General features: G+C 35.8%; 1 protein-coding gene across 1 annotated transcript in view; it reads left to right on the top strand.

The window, feature by feature from the left end:
* The window catches only part of HFM1 (helicase for meiosis 1), a 113,608-nt gene that overhangs the window by 73,636 nt on the left and 20,392 nt on the right, over positions 1-19,580 (top strand). Inside the window, exons 30-31 of the mRNA XM_059375367.1 lie at positions 616-719; positions 1,319-1,468. Coding sequence (XP_059231350.1) covers positions 616-719; positions 1,319-1,468 — 254 coding nt within the window. The remainder of the gene's footprint in view (positions 1-615; positions 720-1,318; positions 1,469-19,580) is intronic.

Genomic DNA, 19,580 nt, shown 5'->3' with positions numbered 1-19,580 from the left:
TGGTTTGTGATGTTATTGGACTCAGACTATATTATATGAATTTTAAAGATACTATTCAAGTTCTCACAAATTCGTGTAACTTATATATAGCCATTTGAAAGTGGTAGTGATGTATGGGCAAGCTCATGGGTTGTTGATATCAACTATGTATTCAGGTGGATCTGAAATGAAGCAATTTAACTTGGAATCAGCTGTTTGGCCAATGTGTAGTTAGAAAATTATGGTTGTGGTAGCCCCATTGACACTCCATTTCTTCCTCCTCAGAATTTGCAGGAAGTAATTTTCAGTACTGACTTTTGCTTAGTACCAGATAGGACCTATCTAAGGGTCAGTCTGCCCTTGATGATTAATATATTATTTCATTTAGTATTCCAATTACAATTTAAATGATGTTATTCTTTTTTTTTTAAAGATTTTATTTATTTATTTGACAGAGAGAGATCACAAGTAGGCAGAGAGGCAGGCAGAGAGAGAGAGGAGGAAGCAGGCTCCCTGCTGAGCAGAGAGCCCGATGCGGGACTCGATCCCAGGACCCTGAGATCATGACCTGAGCCGAAGGCAGCGGCTTAACCACCGAGCCACCCAGGCGCCCTAAATGATGTTATTCTTTTTCAGGGATTCTGTTTTGCTAAAAGCTGGAAATTGGACTAAAAAGATTGATGTGAAGAGAGCTTTTAATTCTGAAGATCTTAGCATAAATCTAATTAGTTCTGAATATGGTAAGTTCATTGAAGTAATGAACCCATAAATGTAAAGAATATGATAGCATTTAAAAATTTCTTTCATGCTGAAACAGAAAAGCAGTTTAAATGATATTGTGTAAAAATAATCTAAATAATATGAGTAATTTTAAAGGAAGTTTCATATATTTAGATAAGTGAAAGATAGCACGGACTAAGATAACAAAATTAAAATTATATCTGTTCATTTATAAGTATTTTATTTTACAAGATAATAAAATTTCAATTGTTATAGGAACATTGATTTTTTTTATGATGATAAATGTATAAACTTTAACTTATTTTTTGATTTAATTTAATTTTTTCCGTGTTCTACGATTCATTGTTTGTGCACCACACCCAGTGCTCCATGCAATACATGCCCTCCTTAATACCCACCACCAGGCTCACCTAACCCACCACCCCCCTTAACTTGTTATATTATTTAACTCTTGTTTTTTTATATATATTTTTATTTCCTGGACTTGTTAGCTCTTTTATTTCAAAAGGTATAGAAATGTGAAAGATATAAAAAATAAATGATCTCATGGCTAGATTTATAGGACTTAAGTACTTGTATACTCTTTTCGTTTTTCCAGTTGGACTCGATATTCAGCAGAAATTTTCAGTCTTTTACTTAGGCTTTACAAAGAGGCCTGAAAATCAAATAGTTATGCGAAAAAAATCAGAAACAGAGATTTCCCATTCTAAACATTCAAATAGATCTACAATAGCAGGACCCAATAAAGGTAAATAGCTATATTTATTACTGTATTGCATTAAAGCAAAGTTATAGCTAGGGAGGAGTATCAGTGTTATAGTACTGCTTCATTCAAGATGTAGATACTTGGGAATTAGATGTTTAAGCTTCATAATAATTACATTAATATATAGTAGGATTTTTTTCTTAAAAATAATATTTGTCAAATTGGGGTGATATTTGGAGCACAGATTATTTGACGAGTTTTTTATTTACAGTACCTCTTTCTTCCTAAAGGCCATTGTTGGGGAAGAGCAAATGATATATAAGACTTTATAGATTTGATGAGGCAAATCAGGTGACAGTGAACTTAAGAATTTTTTGTTACAGAATATTTCAAAGATACACAAAACTGGACAGATCTGTATAATGAACCCTTATGTACTCATTACCTACCTTAAACAATGTTCAACTCATGGCTTATATTATTTCATCTGTACCTCTTTTCAGTTTTCCCCTTCTATATTTTAAAGAAAATCGTGTTATATCCTCTGTAAGTGTTTCAGTGAGGATTTAAAAAAAAACATAAATACATTGCTCTTACATATAAAAATCTAATAGTAACTAATACTGAGTTAATATTCAGCTTGCTAATTACCTTATATGTAAGGGGAGTAACTAAGAGGTACTGAGGAATGTGAAAGCAGTAGCTCCTACCAAAGTAACCTAGACGGTTGTGCTTTCTGAATTGGTAGTTATAATAAATAGTAACTTCAGTGAATAAAGGCAGAAAGAGCACATAGAGAATTATTCTGTGAACCCATGAACACTCATCTCCACCTCTTTAAAGAACACAGAGTAGGGTGCCTGAGTGGCAGTTGATTAAGCATCTGTCTTTGGCTCAGGTTATGGCCTCACATATGAGCCCACATCAGGGCTCCCTGCTCAGCCAGGAGTCTTCTCCCTCACCCTCTTCCCATCTGCCTGCTCATATCTCTCATGTGCTCTTTCTCGCAAATAACTAAGGTCTTTAAAAATGGGGGTGGGGGGGTGGGGCACCTGGGTGGCTCAGTGGGTTAAGCCTCTGCCTTTGGCTTGGGTCATGATCTCAGGGTCCTGGGATCAAGCCCCACATTGGCTCTTCTCTCAGTGGGGAGCCTGCTTCCCCCCTCTCTCTGTCTGCCTCTCTGCCTTCTTGTGATCTCTTTCTCTCTGTCAAATAAATAAATAAAATATCTTTAAAAAATAAAATAAAAATAAAATTAATTAAAAAAAAAAAACCCACAGAAGAGCTCCCATTTCTGGGTAGGATGCAGTAGTTTGTGGCAGGCCAGTGTACCTACAGTAACAACTATAAAGCCTACCTAAGTTATAAATATTACAATTTTTAGGACATCTGTGAAAGCAGACTAAAGGAACTAAAATTCCAAAGGGAGAACCATTTCAGGACTGAGGAGTCAAGGACCTGTAGGCTCTTAATTAAAAGCCTAAGTATGCTATGCTCTCAAAAGGGATTTATGTGATCAGCCACTCACCATGTTTGCCTAACACAGGAAAAAGGAAACATTCTTTGCTGTAATATAATATAATTTGGAATTTACAGATACAATGTTTGCCGTATAATAAAAACTGACAACACATTCACAGAGGCAAGACCATATGACTTATAATTAACAGTATAAAGGAAGTAAAGCACTCTGTAGATGATTCACAATAAGAGAGCTAGCATTTAAAGATTCTAAAATAACTATGATTAGTATTTTCAAAAAATAAAGGAAAAAAAATATATGAAAGGCTGAGAAGTTTCACCAGAAAAATATAATCCACACAGAGATTTAAATGGACTTTCCTGAATTGAAAAATACATTATCTGAAGTGAAAAACTTATTGGTAGGTTTAATAATGGATTGGAGGGGCACCTGGGTGGCTCAGTGGGTTAAGCTTCTGCCTTCAGCTCAGGTCATGATCTCAGGGTCTTGGGATCGAGCCCCACATCAGTCTCTCTGCTTGGCAGGGAGCCTGCTTCCCCTTCTCTCTCTGCCTGTCTCTCTGCCTACTTTTGATCTCTGTCTGTCGAATAAGTAAATAAAATATTAAAAAAATAATTATGGATTGGATATAGCCAAACTCAGGATCTGTGAAATGTTAGACATAATAAGAAAAAATATTCAAATTAAAGCCCAGAGATAAGAGAATGGAAAGAACACAAAAAAGCATAATACTCGAAAAGTTCTAAAATATGCATAATTAAAATCTCTAAAGCAGCAAAGGAAAAGAATGGGGCAAATGTAATATTCAGAGACAATGGCTGAGAACATTCCAAAATAATGAAAGACATCAACTCATAGATTCAGAATTTTAGCAAACCCTAGGAGGTAAATGCACAGAAAACCACAACTGGGCACATTGTAGCAAAACTGCTGAAAATCTTAAAAGCAGACATGGAAAAATGAAATATTACCTTCAGAAGAGGAACAGTGAAACTGACAGCTGGTTTATCAACTGTGATGATAGAAACAGAAGATAATGGACCAACAGCTTCAAAATGTATTAAAATGATGCTAACCTGCATTTCTGTGCTCAGTGAAAGTATCTTTAAAAATAAAAGTGAAATAGAGATATTTTGAGGAAAAACAAAACAAAACTGAAGCACTCCAACACAATGACTAAATTTATTGGCCTGCAGTAAAAGAGATACTAAAGGGAGTTCCTTTAACGAAAATGACCACAGGTGCAGAAATGCTGGAGGGAATGAAAAACAGTCGAAAGGGCAAATAAATGACTAAATTTACTGTTGTAAATTAAACTAAATTGGCTATTGTACAGCAGTAATTGAAATGACTTGTAGAGTTTTAAATATGTGTAGTATTAAAATCAGAAATGCTCTTACCTCAGGATTATAACACACCAAATATAAGGAATATAGAAAGAAATAACAAAGAGAAAAGCAGAAGTGAATGAAATATAGAATGTAATGTACAGCAGAAAAATCATCAAAGCTAAGATTTGGTTCTTTGAAATGATTAATAAATTTAAGAAGCCCTTATCAAGACTGATAAAGAGATAAATGCAAATTAACAATATTAGGAATGAAAAAGGAGATACCACTACAGACATCAAAAAGATAAAGCTATTGTGAATGATTTTATATCAATAAATTTGACATAATTTGGGTAAAAATGAAAAAACCCCTGAGAAGCAAAACTTACTGACAGAAAAAATAGAAAATTTTAGTGGTCTGATACTAGTAATGAAATTGAAGCAATTAAAAATCTTTCCACAAAGAAATCCAGAGCATTAGGTGATTTCACTGGTGAATTTCCCCAAACATTTAGGAAAAAATAGTATCAAACTTACCCAAACTTTTTCAGAGAATAGAAAAAGAAAAAATAGTTTCTAATGCTGTAATTTTTTTGAACAGAGCCAACACGGAGATCTTGATTTCAAAACCTGACAAGGACATTAATAGGGAAATTATTCACCAGTGTATGTCATGGAAATAGATCCAGAAGTTCATAACAAAATATTAGCAAGTAGAATCCAGCCATATATTTAAAAGTCATACTACAGTACAATTAAGTATGGCTTATTCCATGTATGGAAGAGTGCCTCAGCATTCAAAGATTCCCTGGCTCACCAAAAGAATGGGGGTACCTGAGCCAGCAGAGTTCCCAAGGACTGGAGTGGGGAAATTGATTACAGCCAGTGAGACCAGGAGGGGGCTCTCAGTTCTGTTGTCATAAACCATGAACCACAGCACAAAAGGACAGAAATGTGATGACCCTCTGCCTTCCCTGGGAGGATCAGTACAGGTGCAGGCTGCAGGAGTCTAGAATTTGGCACACACAAAAGTGAAGACTGCTTATTCCTGAGGGTTTACTGAAGAGAGGGAGCTGTGATCTTTCAGCTCTGGGGCTAGAGATCAGGGCCCAGCCACTCTTATTTTCATCCTCTAAAGAGGTATAGAAAGCCTTCAGGAAACAAAGTTACAAAGATCAACCAGAAGCAGCTTTTACTGAGCCTGGACCCCTGGCAAGGGTGGTGCAACTCCACCCAGGCAAAGATAACCTAAGAATTAGTGCAGCAGGCCCTTCCTCCAGAAGACCAGCTGGAACATCAGGCCAACACCAAGTTTACAGAGCACACATGACTGCAAAAGTCCAGTGATAGGGGAAATTAGTATATAGAATTTGAGGGGTTTTTTTCTCATGGTTCATTTATCTTTCAGTTTATAATTTTCGTTTTCAACTAGTTTCTTATTTTATCAACTCTTTGTTTTTAAGTCTTTTTTAACTTTCATTTTTACATTTACATATTATAGGTGTAGTCTTCACTTTTGGCTTCCTTTCACTGTATTCAATTTTATTTTTGTGTATATATATAATCAGTTTTGCTTTCTTTACAATTTTGGGATTTAGTGTCTTCTAACAAACAGACCAAAATACACCCAGGACCAAGCGGATCACCCTGTTTGTCTACGTGGGAGATTATATTCCCACCACCCTTATTTATTTATTTATTTATTCCTTTTCTTTTTTGGTTTCTGACCTCTTTGGATTACTGCCTAGTGTATATTTTGCTTGGGTCGTGGTTGATATTTTTAATTTTGTTTTCTCATTCATCCATTCTCCTCTGGGCAAATGACTAGGAGGAGGAATTCACAGCCAAAGCACCAGTGGTAATACTCTCTGCCACAGATCTAATCAATATGGATATAACTAAAATGTCAGAGCTGGAATTCAGGATAAAAATTATAAACTTACTAGTTGGGCTTGAAAAAAGTAGAAGAGACATTAGAGAATCTCTTAGTGCAGATATAAAATCTAATCAGGCCAAAATTAAAAATGCTTTAACTGAGATGCAGGCTAAATTGGATTCTCTAACAACTAGGGTCAATGAAGCAGAAGAAAGAGTGACATAGAAGACAAGTTGATGGAAGGGAAAGAAGCTGAAGAAAACAGAGGAAAACAACTAATGGACTGTGAGGGGAGTCTGAGAAATCAGTGAAATCATAAAGCAAAACATTAGGATTATTGGGGTCCCAGAGGAAGAAGAAAGAGTGAGAGAGGGACAGAAGGTATATTTGAGCAAATCATAGATGAGAACGTCTCTAAGCTGGGGAAGGAAACAGGCATTCAAGTCTATGAGGTAGAGAGGACTCCCCTCAAAATCATTAAAAATAGATGAACATCTGACATATATAATAGTGAAGCTTGCAAATTCCAGAGATTAAGTCCTGAAAGCAGTTCAAGACAAGAGGTTCTTAACCTACAGGGATAGGAACATCAGGCTGGCAGGCCAGAAAGTGTTGGCATGATGTATTCAGCATACTAAATGAGAAAAACATGCAGCTAAGAATACTTTATCCAACAAGGGTGTAATTTAGAATGGAAGGAGAGATAAAGAACTTCCAGGACAAACAGAAACTAAAAGAATTTGTGATCACTAAACCAGTCCTGCAAAAAATATTAAAGGGGATCCTTGAAGTGAAGAGAGAGCCCCAAGTGACGTTAACCAGAAAGAAACAGAGACAATCTACAGAAACAGGGACTTTACAGCAATGCAATGGCACTAAATTAATATTTTTCAGTAGTTTCTTTGAATGTAAATGGATTAAATGCTCTAATCAAAAGACACAGGGTATCAGATTGGATAAAAAAGCAAGAACCTTCCATATGCTATCTACAGGAGACTCCTTTTAGACCTAAAAACACCTCCAGACTGGAAGTGAGGGAGTGGAGAAATATTTATCATGCTAATAGACATCAAAAGAAAGCTGGGGTAGCAGTCTTCGTATTAGACAAATTAGATATTAAACCAAAAACTGTAGTAAGAGATGAGACTTACTACATCTTACATGTAGTAAGAGATGTAGAAGAGGGACACTATATCATACTCAAAGGGTCCATCCAAAAAAAAGATCTAATGATTATAAACAGTTATGGTCCTAAGTTGGGAGCAGCCAATTATATAAATCAATTAATAATCAAACTAAAGATGCACATCAATAATAATACAGTAATAGTAGGTGACTTCAGCACTGAACTCACAGCAGTGGACAGATCATCTAAGCAGAAGGTCAACAAGGAAACAAGGGCTTTGAGTGACACACTGGACCAAATGGACTTCACAGATATATTCCATCTTAAAACAACAGATTACACATTTCTTCTCAAGTGCACATGGAATATTCTCCAGAATAGATCGCATACTGGGTCATAAATCAGGTCTCAGTGGTACCAAAAGTTGGGATCATTCCCTGCTTATTTTCAGAGCACAATGCTTTGAAACTTGAACTCAATCAGAAGTGGAAATTTGTCAGTAATTCAAACACTTGGAGGTTAAAGAGCATCCTACTAAAGAATAAGTTGGTCAACCAGGAAATCAAGAAGAATTTTTAAAATTCATGGAAACAAAAGAAAATGAAAAAATAATATTTCAGTGCCTTTGGGATATAGCAAAGTCAGTCCTAAGAGAGAAGATCTTAGAAAAAAAAAATTTAAAAAGCCTCAAATACACAAGCTAACCTTACCCCTAAAGGAGCTGGAGAAAGAACAGCAAACAAAGCCTAAACCAAGCAGAAGAAGAAAAATAATACATTAGTGTAGAAATCAATGAAATTGAAACCAAAAGAATAGTAGAACATGAAACTAGAAGCAGGCTCTTTGAAAGAATTGATAAGATTGGTAAACCCTTAGCCAGACTTATCAAAAAGAAAAGGGAAAGGACCCAAATTAATAAAAGCATGAATGAAAGAGGAGAGATCATGACCAACACCAAGAAATACAAACAATTTGAAGAACATATTATGAGCTACAATATGCCAACAAATTAGGCTGATGCATTCCTGGAAACTTACAAACTACCAAAACTGAAACAGGAAGAGGTAGAAAACCTGAACAGACCCATAACCAGTAAGGAAATTGAAGCAGTCATCAAAAATTTCACAACAAACGAGTCCGGGGCTAGATGGCTTCCCAGGGGAATTCTACCAAACATTAAAAGAAGAAGCTGTTTCCAAAAAATAGAAAGAGATAAAAACTTCCAAACTCATATGAGACCAGCATTAGCTTTTTTTTTTTTTTTTTTAATTTTAGTCCAGCATTACCTTGATCCCAAAACCAGACAAAAAGCCCAACAAAAGGAGAATTACAGGCCAATATCCCTGAAGAACATGGGTGCAAAAATTTTCACCAATATACTAGCAAGTAGGATCCAATAGTATATTAAAAGGGTTATTTACCACAACCAAGTGGGATTGATTTCTGGGCTACAAGGATGATTCCATATTCACAAATCAATCAGCATGATACATCACATTAATAATAATAATAATAATAATAATAAAGGACAAGAACTATATGATCCTTTCAGTTGATGCAGAAAAAACATTTGACAAAATACAATATCCTTTCTTGATTGAGATTCTCCACAGTGTAGGAATAGAGGGAACATACTTCAATATCATGAAAGCCATATACAAAAAGCCCACAACAATTAACATTTTCAATGGGGAAAAACGGAGAGCTTTTCACCAAGGTCAGGAACACGGCAGGGCTACCCACTCTCACCACTGTTGTTCAACATACAGTACCAGCCTCAGCACTCAGATAACAAAAAGAAGTAAAAGGCATTCAAGTTGGCAAAGAAGTCAAATTCTCTTTGCAGGTGACATGATACTTTATGTGGAAAACCCAAAACACTCCACCCCAAAATTGCTAGAACTCATACAGGAGTTCAGCAACGTGGCAGGATATAAAATCAATGCACAGAAATCAGTTGCATTTCTATACACTAACAATGAGACAGAAGGAAGTAAAATTAAGGAATCAATCCCATTTACAATTGCACCAAAAATTAGTAAGACAGGAAACAACACATTTTGGCGAGGATGTGTAGAAAGGGAAACCCTCTTACACTGTTGGTGAGAATGCAAACTGGTACAACCACTCAGGAAAACAGTATGGAGGTTCCTCAAGAAGTTAGAAATAGAGCTACCCTAAGATCCAACCATTGCACTACTGTGTATTTACCCCAAAGACATGCACCCCAGTGTTCACAGCAACAATGTCCACAATGGCTGAACTGTGGAAAGAACAAAGGTGTCCATTGACAGATGAATGGATAAAGAAGAAATACACACACACACACACACACACACACAAACACACAAAATGGAATATGTATATATTCCATTGTATATTACATATTCCATTGTATATGTGTGTGTGCATGCATGTAAAAAATATACATTTTTACATGCCTATATGCATATTATATATATATATTTTTTACATGCATGCTCTCACACACACATATACAATGGAATATTATTCAGCCATCAGAAAGGATGAATAGTTACCATATACATCAACATAGATGGAACTGGAGGGTATTACACTGAGCAAAATGGGTCAAAGAAAGACAATTATATGGTTTCACTCATATGTGGAATATAAGAAAGAGCACAGAGGATCATAGGGGAGGGGAGAGAAAACTGAATGGGAAGTCATCAGAGAGGGAGAAAAACACTGAGAAACTCTTAACTATAGGAAACTGAGTATTGCTGGAGGGGAGGTGGTTGGGGAGATATAGTAATTAGGTGATAGGCATTAAGGAGAGCACATAGTGTGATGAGCACCAGTTGTTATAAACAACTGGTTCAACACTACATCTGAAACTAGTGATGTGCTAAGTGGTGGCTAACTGAATTTAAATAAATAAATAGAATTCATATGGGAATGTAAGGTATCCAGATTAGCCAATCAGTCTTGGGATGGGGAGAGGAACAAAAATAGAGGACTCACAATTCCTGATTTCAAAACTTTATTACAAAGCCACAGTAGTCAAGACAATGTGGTACTGGCATAATAATAGCCATATAGATCAACAGAATATATTTAAGAGTACAGAAATAAACCCATACATCTGTGGTCAGTTGATTTCCAACAAAGCTGTCGAAACAATTCAGTGGGGGAAATAATAGCCTTTCAACAAATAGAGCTGGACAACTGAGAATAGTCAGTTGAGTTAATTATATCATAATTACTTCATACAATATATGATATTACTTCATACTATAAATACCTCATACCGTAAGTAAAAATTAACTCAAAATGTGTTAAGACCTAAAAGTAAGAGTTAAACTGTAATAATCTTAGAAGAAAACATGGGTTTATATCTTCATGACCTTGGATTAGCAATAGTTTCTTAGGTATGACACCTAAAGCTCAAGCAACTAAAAAAAGATGAATTGGACTTCATCAGAATTAAAAACTATTGGGGGCACCTGGATGGCTCAGTTGGTTAAGCATCTGCCTTCAGCTCTGGTCATGATCCTGGGATCCTGGAATTGAGTCTCCCATCTGGCTGATGCTTTTCTCTCTGCCTGCCGCTCCCCCTGCTTGGGCAGGCGTGTGCTCGCTCTCTCTCTCTCTCTCTGACAAAGAAGTAAAGTTCTTTTAAAAAAAAAAAAAAAAAAAGATGAAAAACCTTTGTGCTTCAAATAACACTATCAAGAAAGTGGAAAGAACAGCCCAAAGAGTGATAGAAGATATTTGCAAATCACATATCTGGTAAAGGAGTAGTATCTGGTATACACAAACAATAAAAATGCAAGGAACCAAATTCAAACTGGTCAAATGATATGAATAGACATTTTTGCAAGGAAGACCTACAAATGAGCAATACAAACATGAAAAGTTGCTCAACATCATTAGTCAAGATGGAAATGCAAATCAAAACCACAATGTGACACTTACTTCCCACCCACTTTAGTCAAAAAGATGGACAATAGTAAGTGTTGGTGAGGATGTATAGACATTGAAACCCTCATAGCACTGCTATGGGAATGTGAAATTGTGCAGCTGCTTTGGAAAACAGTTTGCCAGTTCCTCAAGAAGTTAAGCATAGAATTATCATGCAACCCAGCAGTTCCTTTTCTGTGTTTATATCCAAAAGAATTGAAAACATATAAAAACTAGCATGTGAATGTTTATAGCATCATTATTCATAATAGTAAAAAAATAGAAACAACTGAAATGTTTACCAACTCATGGAATGAATAAGTTAAATGTAGTATAACCATATAATGGAATATTCAGCCATAAAGAATAAACTACTGATACATGGATAATCCCTGAAAAGATTATGCTAATGAAAGAAGCCATTCACAAACGGTCAGATATTGTTAGGATCCATTTATATGGGAAGTGTAGAATAGGCAAATTTATAGAGATAGAAAGTTGATTAGTTGTTGCAGAGGCTGGGTGTAGGAAGAACTAAAGAGTAACTACTAATAGCTATGTGATTTTTTTTTTTTTAAGGTGACAATGTTCTGGAATTAGATACAGTGATAGTTACACAACCTTGGGAATATACTAAAAACCTACCAAACTGTACACTTTAAAAGAGTAGATTTTATGGTATGAATTATATTTCAACTAAAAATTTTGAAAAACAATAGTATTACTATATGCCAGCAAACAAAAAAGGAATAGAAATCATCATTTTTTAAAATGCCCTTTATAGTAGCATCAGAAATCAGTTTAAAAAAGACAATTTAGAATTAGAGCTGCATAAAGACAATATAAACTCAGAGCCATCAGCTGCCCATCCTTTACCACATGCAGAAAGGATCACAGAAAGCTGGGTTTTGAAACAGAAAACTAAAGCAGAGGTGCAGAGAGGTGCAAAGGTGAGAATGCCAGAGCTGGGATTCTGATGACTTCCTGTTTCTTGGTTTTAGTCCCTTCTGATGCCTCGCTGAATTGCTGCTTTGGATTCTGTGACATATCTGTGTTCATGTAACACATTTCCCCCACTCACCAGCTCTTTTTGTTTAAAGTAGCTTGATTTGTTTGTTACTTAAAATTGTAATGAGAAGTTGGAATGTTTACTATACTTCCTGCTAGCATGAATCTTCTATAAGGGCAAAAGTTCCCTATGTGTTTTGCACAATCCTTGAAAACGGGTAAAAGATGCTTCCTATCAAACAAATAATATTTTATTACACTCACACACACACACCCTTCAAATATACCATCCCAAATCTTTTTTTTTTTTCAAATTTTTATTTAAATTCTAGTTAGTTAACATACAGTGCAGTATTGGTTTCAGGAGTAGACTTCAATGATTCATGACTTGCATACAATACACAGTGCTCATGATAACAAGTGCTCTCCTTAATACCCATCACCCATGTAGCCCATCTCCTCCTACTTCCCTCCATCAACTCTCAGTTCTCTATCATTAAGAGTCTCGCTTGGTTTGTTTCCCTCTCTCTTTTTTCCCACCCTTCCCACATGTTCATCTCTTTCATTCTCAAATTCCATATAGGAGTGAAATTATATGGTATTTGTCTTTCTCTGACTAACTTATTTCTCTTAGCATAATGCACTCTAGCTCCATGCACATCTTTGCAAATGACAAGGTTTCACTATTTTTGATGGCTGAGTGATAGTTCATTGTGTGTGTTTGTGTGTGTGTGTGTATATACATATATATACCACATCTTCCTTGTCCATTCATCAGTCAATGGACATTGGGACACTTTCTAGATTCTGGTTACTCTTGATAATGCTGCTATAAACATTGGGTTGCATGTACTCCTTCAAATCTATATTTTTCAGCCATCCTAAATCTTGTGAATATTCCAGTTATATAATTCAGTTCTTATATGCAAATTCATATATCCCCCAAATAAAGATACATACTTACACCTTTAAATATAACATACATATCCTATCTGCACCTTTCTCAATATGTGACACAATGAAGGGGTCATAGATTTATACCCTACTAAGGTTGTTAGAACAAAATTTGGCTTTTTCAAAACAATCCAAATTTCAATTTTTCTGACTTCCTGTCAGACCATGTTATTAAATGATACAAACTAATATCCAGTTCAGAGACTATAGTTGCTAAATAATTGTTTCTAAATGTGCTTGAAAGTTCAGCACATACTTGAGTATCATAATATCAAATTATGGGGCCATATATAAAAACAGAAGTATGCACTTTAATTTACATAATATAACTAAAAATTATTTTCATGCTTCCTGTGTTTGAAAACATTCTTTTAGCAGTAGTTTCTCATCTATATAGTCAAATAGATAACATTTTGTAAAATTTAAGGAAAAATATTTTTGCTATTTTTAAGATATGACAATGTGAAAAATATACTTTTTTGACTGTAAAGTATTTAAAATTTTTTCAGGCCTATTCTTAATATATAAGATTTGGGCATTTAAACTTTTGATCCTTTAAATAGATTCTCAGTAAGAGGTATGAACTTTAATTTGAAAAAATTGATTTGACATTAGTAAATTCATTTACAGTTGCTATGTCATTCTGAGTTGAAAATTTAAAATATTTGAAAAAACAAAATGATAAAAGAAATGCCTGAGCACTGTGGACTCCAATTCATTAGTGTTACCGTTTTCTTGATAAATAAATGACAAAATAATAGTGTATTTGACAAAAAATTTAGAGAGGATGCTCTCTCATTTAAAGTCATAAAGTACATAAATCAGAACTGCAAAAGTCAAAGTAATATTCTTTTAGAAATATTAACCCCAGGAGTGCCTGGGTGGCTCAGTCAGTTAACCTGTCATGATCTTGGGGTTGTGGTATCAAGCCCCAGAGTCGGGCTCCCCCTTCAGCATGGAGTCTGCTGGAAATTCTCACTTTCCCTCTCGTCTCTCTCTCCCTCCTCTCTAAAATAAATAAATCTTTAAAAAAATAAAATATTAACTCCAGTAGCCTATACAGAGACCAATTACTTAAATTTATAATTAGGATGCAAGGCTAAGTGTGTCAGGTGTAATATGCCTACTACTATCAATTTTTCTTTGATTTTTAAAAAAAAAGATTTTATTTATTTATTTGACAGAGACAGCGAGAGCAGGAACATAAGCAGGGGGAGTGGGAGAGGGAAAGCAGGCTTTCCGCCCAGCAGGGAGCCCAGAACCCTGGGATCCCGACCTGAGCCAAAGGCAGGTGCTTAACCATCTGAGCCACCCAGGCATCTTCTTTGATTTTTTTTTTGAAACAACTAACCCTTGCCCCACCAGCCATTACTGACCCTATTAAAGTAATTTTAAATATTTTCCTTAAATACAATTCTAGTTGACATTAATAAATTTATTTTACTTTAAATAATTAGAATTGGGGCTTTAAAAACATACAAATCTATATGTGACAGAACTATGAAAATATATGCCATTCAGATTATTATAGTAATGGGAATATGGGATTTATTAACCTTAAATTATACCTAAGAGTACAGCTTAGGTCAGTTTTCTTTAAGAACCTAATTTTTTCCAATTATCAAACTCTGTAATCTTATGTTTGTTAATAAGACAAAATCAGACAATTATCAGGATATGGGTAGTGGTGTAGGGATGGAAGAGCACTTATATAAGTACCATTTCTAACACCTTTAATGTTTTTGTCACTTAGAAATTAATATCCGTTTGCTAATATTCTATAAACAAACTTGTATACAGTCTTCATTCCCAACAAGACTTGCCAACTCTGCCTTGAAATTTGCGAGTGTCTCCAGAATCTTTAAAATTCAACTGCGGGATGGTAGATAGTTTTCAACCACTGGGAATAAATGTGTATGATCATTGGACACCATCTTGTGGTGATGTTTAGAAATGCATCTATTAGTAGTTGGATTAAGGAACAAAGCAATTCCTTATCCCTTACTGCAAAACAACAACCTACAAGGCTTTTCCTCCTGACTTCCCACCCCCCAAATCCTTTGATTTCTTCCCTAAATAAATTAAATGCATTATTTGAGGGAGACAAGGTGGTTGAGAGATCAAGCTCTGGAATTAGACTACCTTAGCTAGAATCTCAGATTTGCTATTTCTTATCTAGATAGTCTTGATTCTCTGGAATTAGACAGGGAGACAGAAAATAAAAGAGATAAAGGGAAATCTAGGAGTTTGGTAGCTGACTAATAAATGTTCCAGAAAGAGACAACAAACAAATCAGAAGAAATAATTTAAGAAAATTTTCTACACTTGGAGATATAGATCTGCATATCAAAAAGGCTTAGTCAGTGCTAGTTAGGATGAATGAAAGAATATCTACAAAGAAGGAATAATCACAACATTTCAGAATATCGTGCATAAAGAGAAAATCATAAACACTTTCAAGGAACAAGAATTGAAATTTTGTTCATCTTTATCAGCAGCACTGGGTGTAGAAGACAATAGACTTAAAAGTCCAGGGGAAAATGATTTTCAACCCTGTGTTCTATACCCAGCCAAACTATTAAGTGTGAAAGTAAAGTAATCTTAATACATCCAAGGATTTAGAAAGTTGAACTCACACACAGCTTTTCTGAGGCAGTTGCTTGAGTATGAGCACAATATAACAAAGCAGTTAACCAAAAAAGAAGTCAAAGAATCCAAGAATAGTGGATTCACTCAAGAAGCTTAATGAAAGGAAATTCTGGAGGACAGTTATAGGACAGGCCTACAATATGTTAGGAGGAGGATGGAGAGCTTAGGAAAGGAAGTAGTGATGAAGGGGGAATAAATAGGTGGCGTCTCCATGTATTTATTTTTGTCTCTGAAATATTGAATACACTTAAAAGAAATTTAAGACTAAAAGAAAGGCAGCAAAACTTCAAGGAAAACAAGACAGCAGCTCAAGAAAGAAAAGTGCTCACTTGATTCAGTATTAAAGATATTTTTTCTTTCTGTCTAGCTCTCAAATCAGCCCATTCTCTGACTCTAGTAGTATCATCACTCTAGACTGAATTACCATCATTTTTTTGCCTAGACTCCTGTGGTAGCCTTTTTTTCAAACTGTGAATTTAATTATGTTCCTTCCTTGATTAAATCACTGTAGTGTCTCCTCCTAGGCCTTAGAATAAAAGATCCATTCATTAACATCCCTACTAGGTCACGTGGTCAGTCAATTCCTAAGCAGCAGTGGGATGGCAGTTGCTAGGTAGTCTTGTCTCACCTCCATAGAATTGGCTGGTTAAGGACACTAGAGACCTAAATGGACCTAGACAATTTATTACTTATGTGGACAGCAAAATAAGATCAGCATGTTATCAGTTGCTTGCATTCCTAATCCCACAGGTTAACACTGATCAGATAACACAATGGTGGACTGCTTTGTTTTTGAGGCATCAACTATAGGCTGCAATTAAGTGGTTTTATAGCCTGTATCTGTACCTTGGAAGAGGCAAGGTGGAAGGACCAGTGCCTTACCGGAACCAGAGGCAGATGAGAAACTGCTTCTTGGCAGTCTCATGCAAGCTAAGGAAGCAGATGAGAAATGTCTTTTAGCACCACCTCACAAGATTGACTATCTTGACATGTCCCAAAGAGGTTCAGAGGGCATTCTATAAATAGTTAAGTCTTGGATATGGCCTATATAGAGACATGGAATTACCAGGGTTCCATGGTGGGGCCATTCTACAAATATAGCCTGACCACTCTCTACTAATCTCATCTTGTGTGCTCTCTCTTACTTGCTGAGTATTAATCACACTGACCATCTTTCAATTTCTCCTATATGCCATGCTTTCCCTTATAGAGCTTTTGCATATGCCATGCTCTCTTTCTCCTCCCTCCTTGCCTTTTTAATTCCCATTCTTTCTTTTGTCCTCAACTCAGTTGAGTTAGGGAAGTTAGGGAAGCCTTCCAAGACATTCCTACCTAGGATGGTGTCTCCAATTATCATATAGCATTGTGTTCCTCTCCTTCATAGGATTCTAAACAATTTTAATTTTATAGTTACTTGCATAATCCTTAAGTAATAGTAGAGATAATATATGCTCTAATATATTAGTTTATCACTTAATTTAGAAATGCCTTCACATACTTAATTTCATTTTATCTTTTCATCTCTATGAGGTGAACAAAACAGATATTGTTTTTAATCTGTTTTTTTACAGTTAAGAGCCCATATTAAAACTTATGTTTTCTTATTTTAGTTTAAAGTGCCCTGTACCTCACCATGTGTTTCTCATATAAGGCAGCATGCAGTGAGTAAAGAGGGACAAAGAAAATGCCATAGGGGCTCAAAAAAGAGAAAAATCACTTCAGATGGGGTGATAAGAGTAGATCTCCATGGTAGAGGTACCATTTAAGTTGGTCTTGAAAGTCGATACGCTTCTGATAGACAAAGAAGTAAGCAGCCTCTAAAACAAAAGGTAATATCAAAGTTATAATCATAGAATGTCTTGAGACGATTTGAATAATGGCAACCAAATATGTTTTGATGAATTAGGATTAGTATTTAGGGTACCAGAAAGGGAGGCTAGAATTACATTGTGGAGGACTTTAAATATGGAATTAATTTGCTGGCACAGGAAGTAACTAACATTTCTAGGTGGACAAATGATCTGACCAGAGTTGAACTTCAGGAGGACTAACTAAACAACAGCATGTATAATAAATTGTAATATGGTAGGACTTGACAAGGATACCAGGTAACTGAGAGATGAAATTTTGAACTGGAGCAAAACTTCTAACCAGTAATCCATGGCAAACCTTGCAAAATATATTGTTGAACCCTTTCATCTAAAGACCACTGGGAGCATACCTGTAGTTGAGGAAAGTTAAGTATTTTTGGACTTGTTACAGCAAAAGACCACAGCTCTGGTAGAGCTGTGGGTTATCTCAAGGGGTTGGGAAGAAAATTATTTATAGGATTTTAGGTTGTGCTGGTGATTCTTAGCAGGGTTTAGGGAGAGCAGAGGTCAATTCTAGATTACATACTTTAAAAAAGGGAAGTATTAGATATTTTGGTGTATCTTATCTTAGATATGGGAAGATTATGGAAATAGTAGTCATTTGTGTTAGCCAGAAGAGGGGGATGTTTCGTTATTTTTGTGGTTCTTGAGTGTCCTGGTCTCAAGTTTCAGAGATAATTACACAGTAGTCTTATTTCGATCTTTACTACAGTCACAGAATGGCCTTACCTGAGTACTGTTTATATTCTGCCAAAGTTGTTTATATTCACTTCGGAACACTGTGGTTTAGCCTGTCAGCTTCCAGCTGCCAGGGACCTTTCATTACTTTATCACTACCCAATACATTGATCTGCTTGGCCCTTAAGGCATGTAGCCAGTTGCCTTATCCATTTACTCCAGGTGCTATACAAATATTATTATTATCTAAATGTGCCATGTCTTGAAAAGAGTTGACTGAGCAACAGCACTGAAAATGAAGAGTAAAAGACCAGAAAATGTTACAAAGGTTCTCAAAGCTCTTCACTCCCTCCAACATTTCTAGTTCACTTAAAATCTATGCTCCAACAAAAGTCAAGTTATTTCTATTTCTACAGTCTGTGGTTTGCTGTCTTTGAATATTATGCCCTCTACCTGGACCATCTTCCCCTGGTCCCTTTCTCGTGTCCAGATCCTTTCTGTCAGTTCAGATGTCTCTTCCTTCCCTCTTGTTACTAAGATCAAGAAAAAGTCTACTTAAAATATTATAAATGAAGAATAAATTATATATTTGGATGTTCTAGCTTGGGGGGTCAAGCTGGAAGCAATCTTCTTCCTGTGAATTCATACAGAAAATTCCTTATACCCCCAAAACACATATTTCTAACATTTATTAAATATGTATGATGTCCTAAGTACTAGAAACTGTCACTGATACCATCAAAATGCTATTATGTTTGCTTCTTTCCAGGTTCTACTTTAAGTGTAAGTATAAAGCAGCAGAGAAGTTTCTTATTCTTACCTCATTCAAGATAAGAGCTACTTATATTTCTGGGTGCCTGGGTGGCTCAGATGTTTGAGTCTTCCTTCAGCTCAGGTCATGATCCTGGGGTTTTGGGATTGAGTCTCGCGTCAGGCTTCCTGCTCAGCGTGGAGTCTGTTTCTCCCTCTGCCTTTCTCGCTCTCTCTCTGTCTCTTGTCACTAAATAAATAAAATCTTTTAAAAAAGAGTTACTGATATTCTGTGATAATTGGCTCTGTTTATGTCAGGGAGGTAAAGAGAAGCTTATAGGTGGTTGACGCTCCTTGTGAGGAGCTGGGATTGGGCTAATAGCCCGGTTGGGACTAGCTGTTGTCAGAAGTATCATTTTAGGGGCACCTGGGTGGCTCAGTGGGTTAAAGCCTCTGCTTTCGGCTCAGGTCATGATCCCAGGGTCCTGGGATTGAGCCCCGCATC

This window comes from Mustela nigripes, chromosome 14, assembly GCF_022355385.1.
Source record: "Mustela nigripes isolate SB6536 chromosome 14, MUSNIG.SB6536, whole genome shotgun sequence".
NCBI lineage: Eukaryota > Metazoa > Chordata > Mammalia > Carnivora > Mustelidae > Mustela > Mustela nigripes.
The sequence above is the reverse complement of the archived record's forward strand: the minus strand, read 5'-3'. Positions and strand labels throughout refer to the sequence as shown.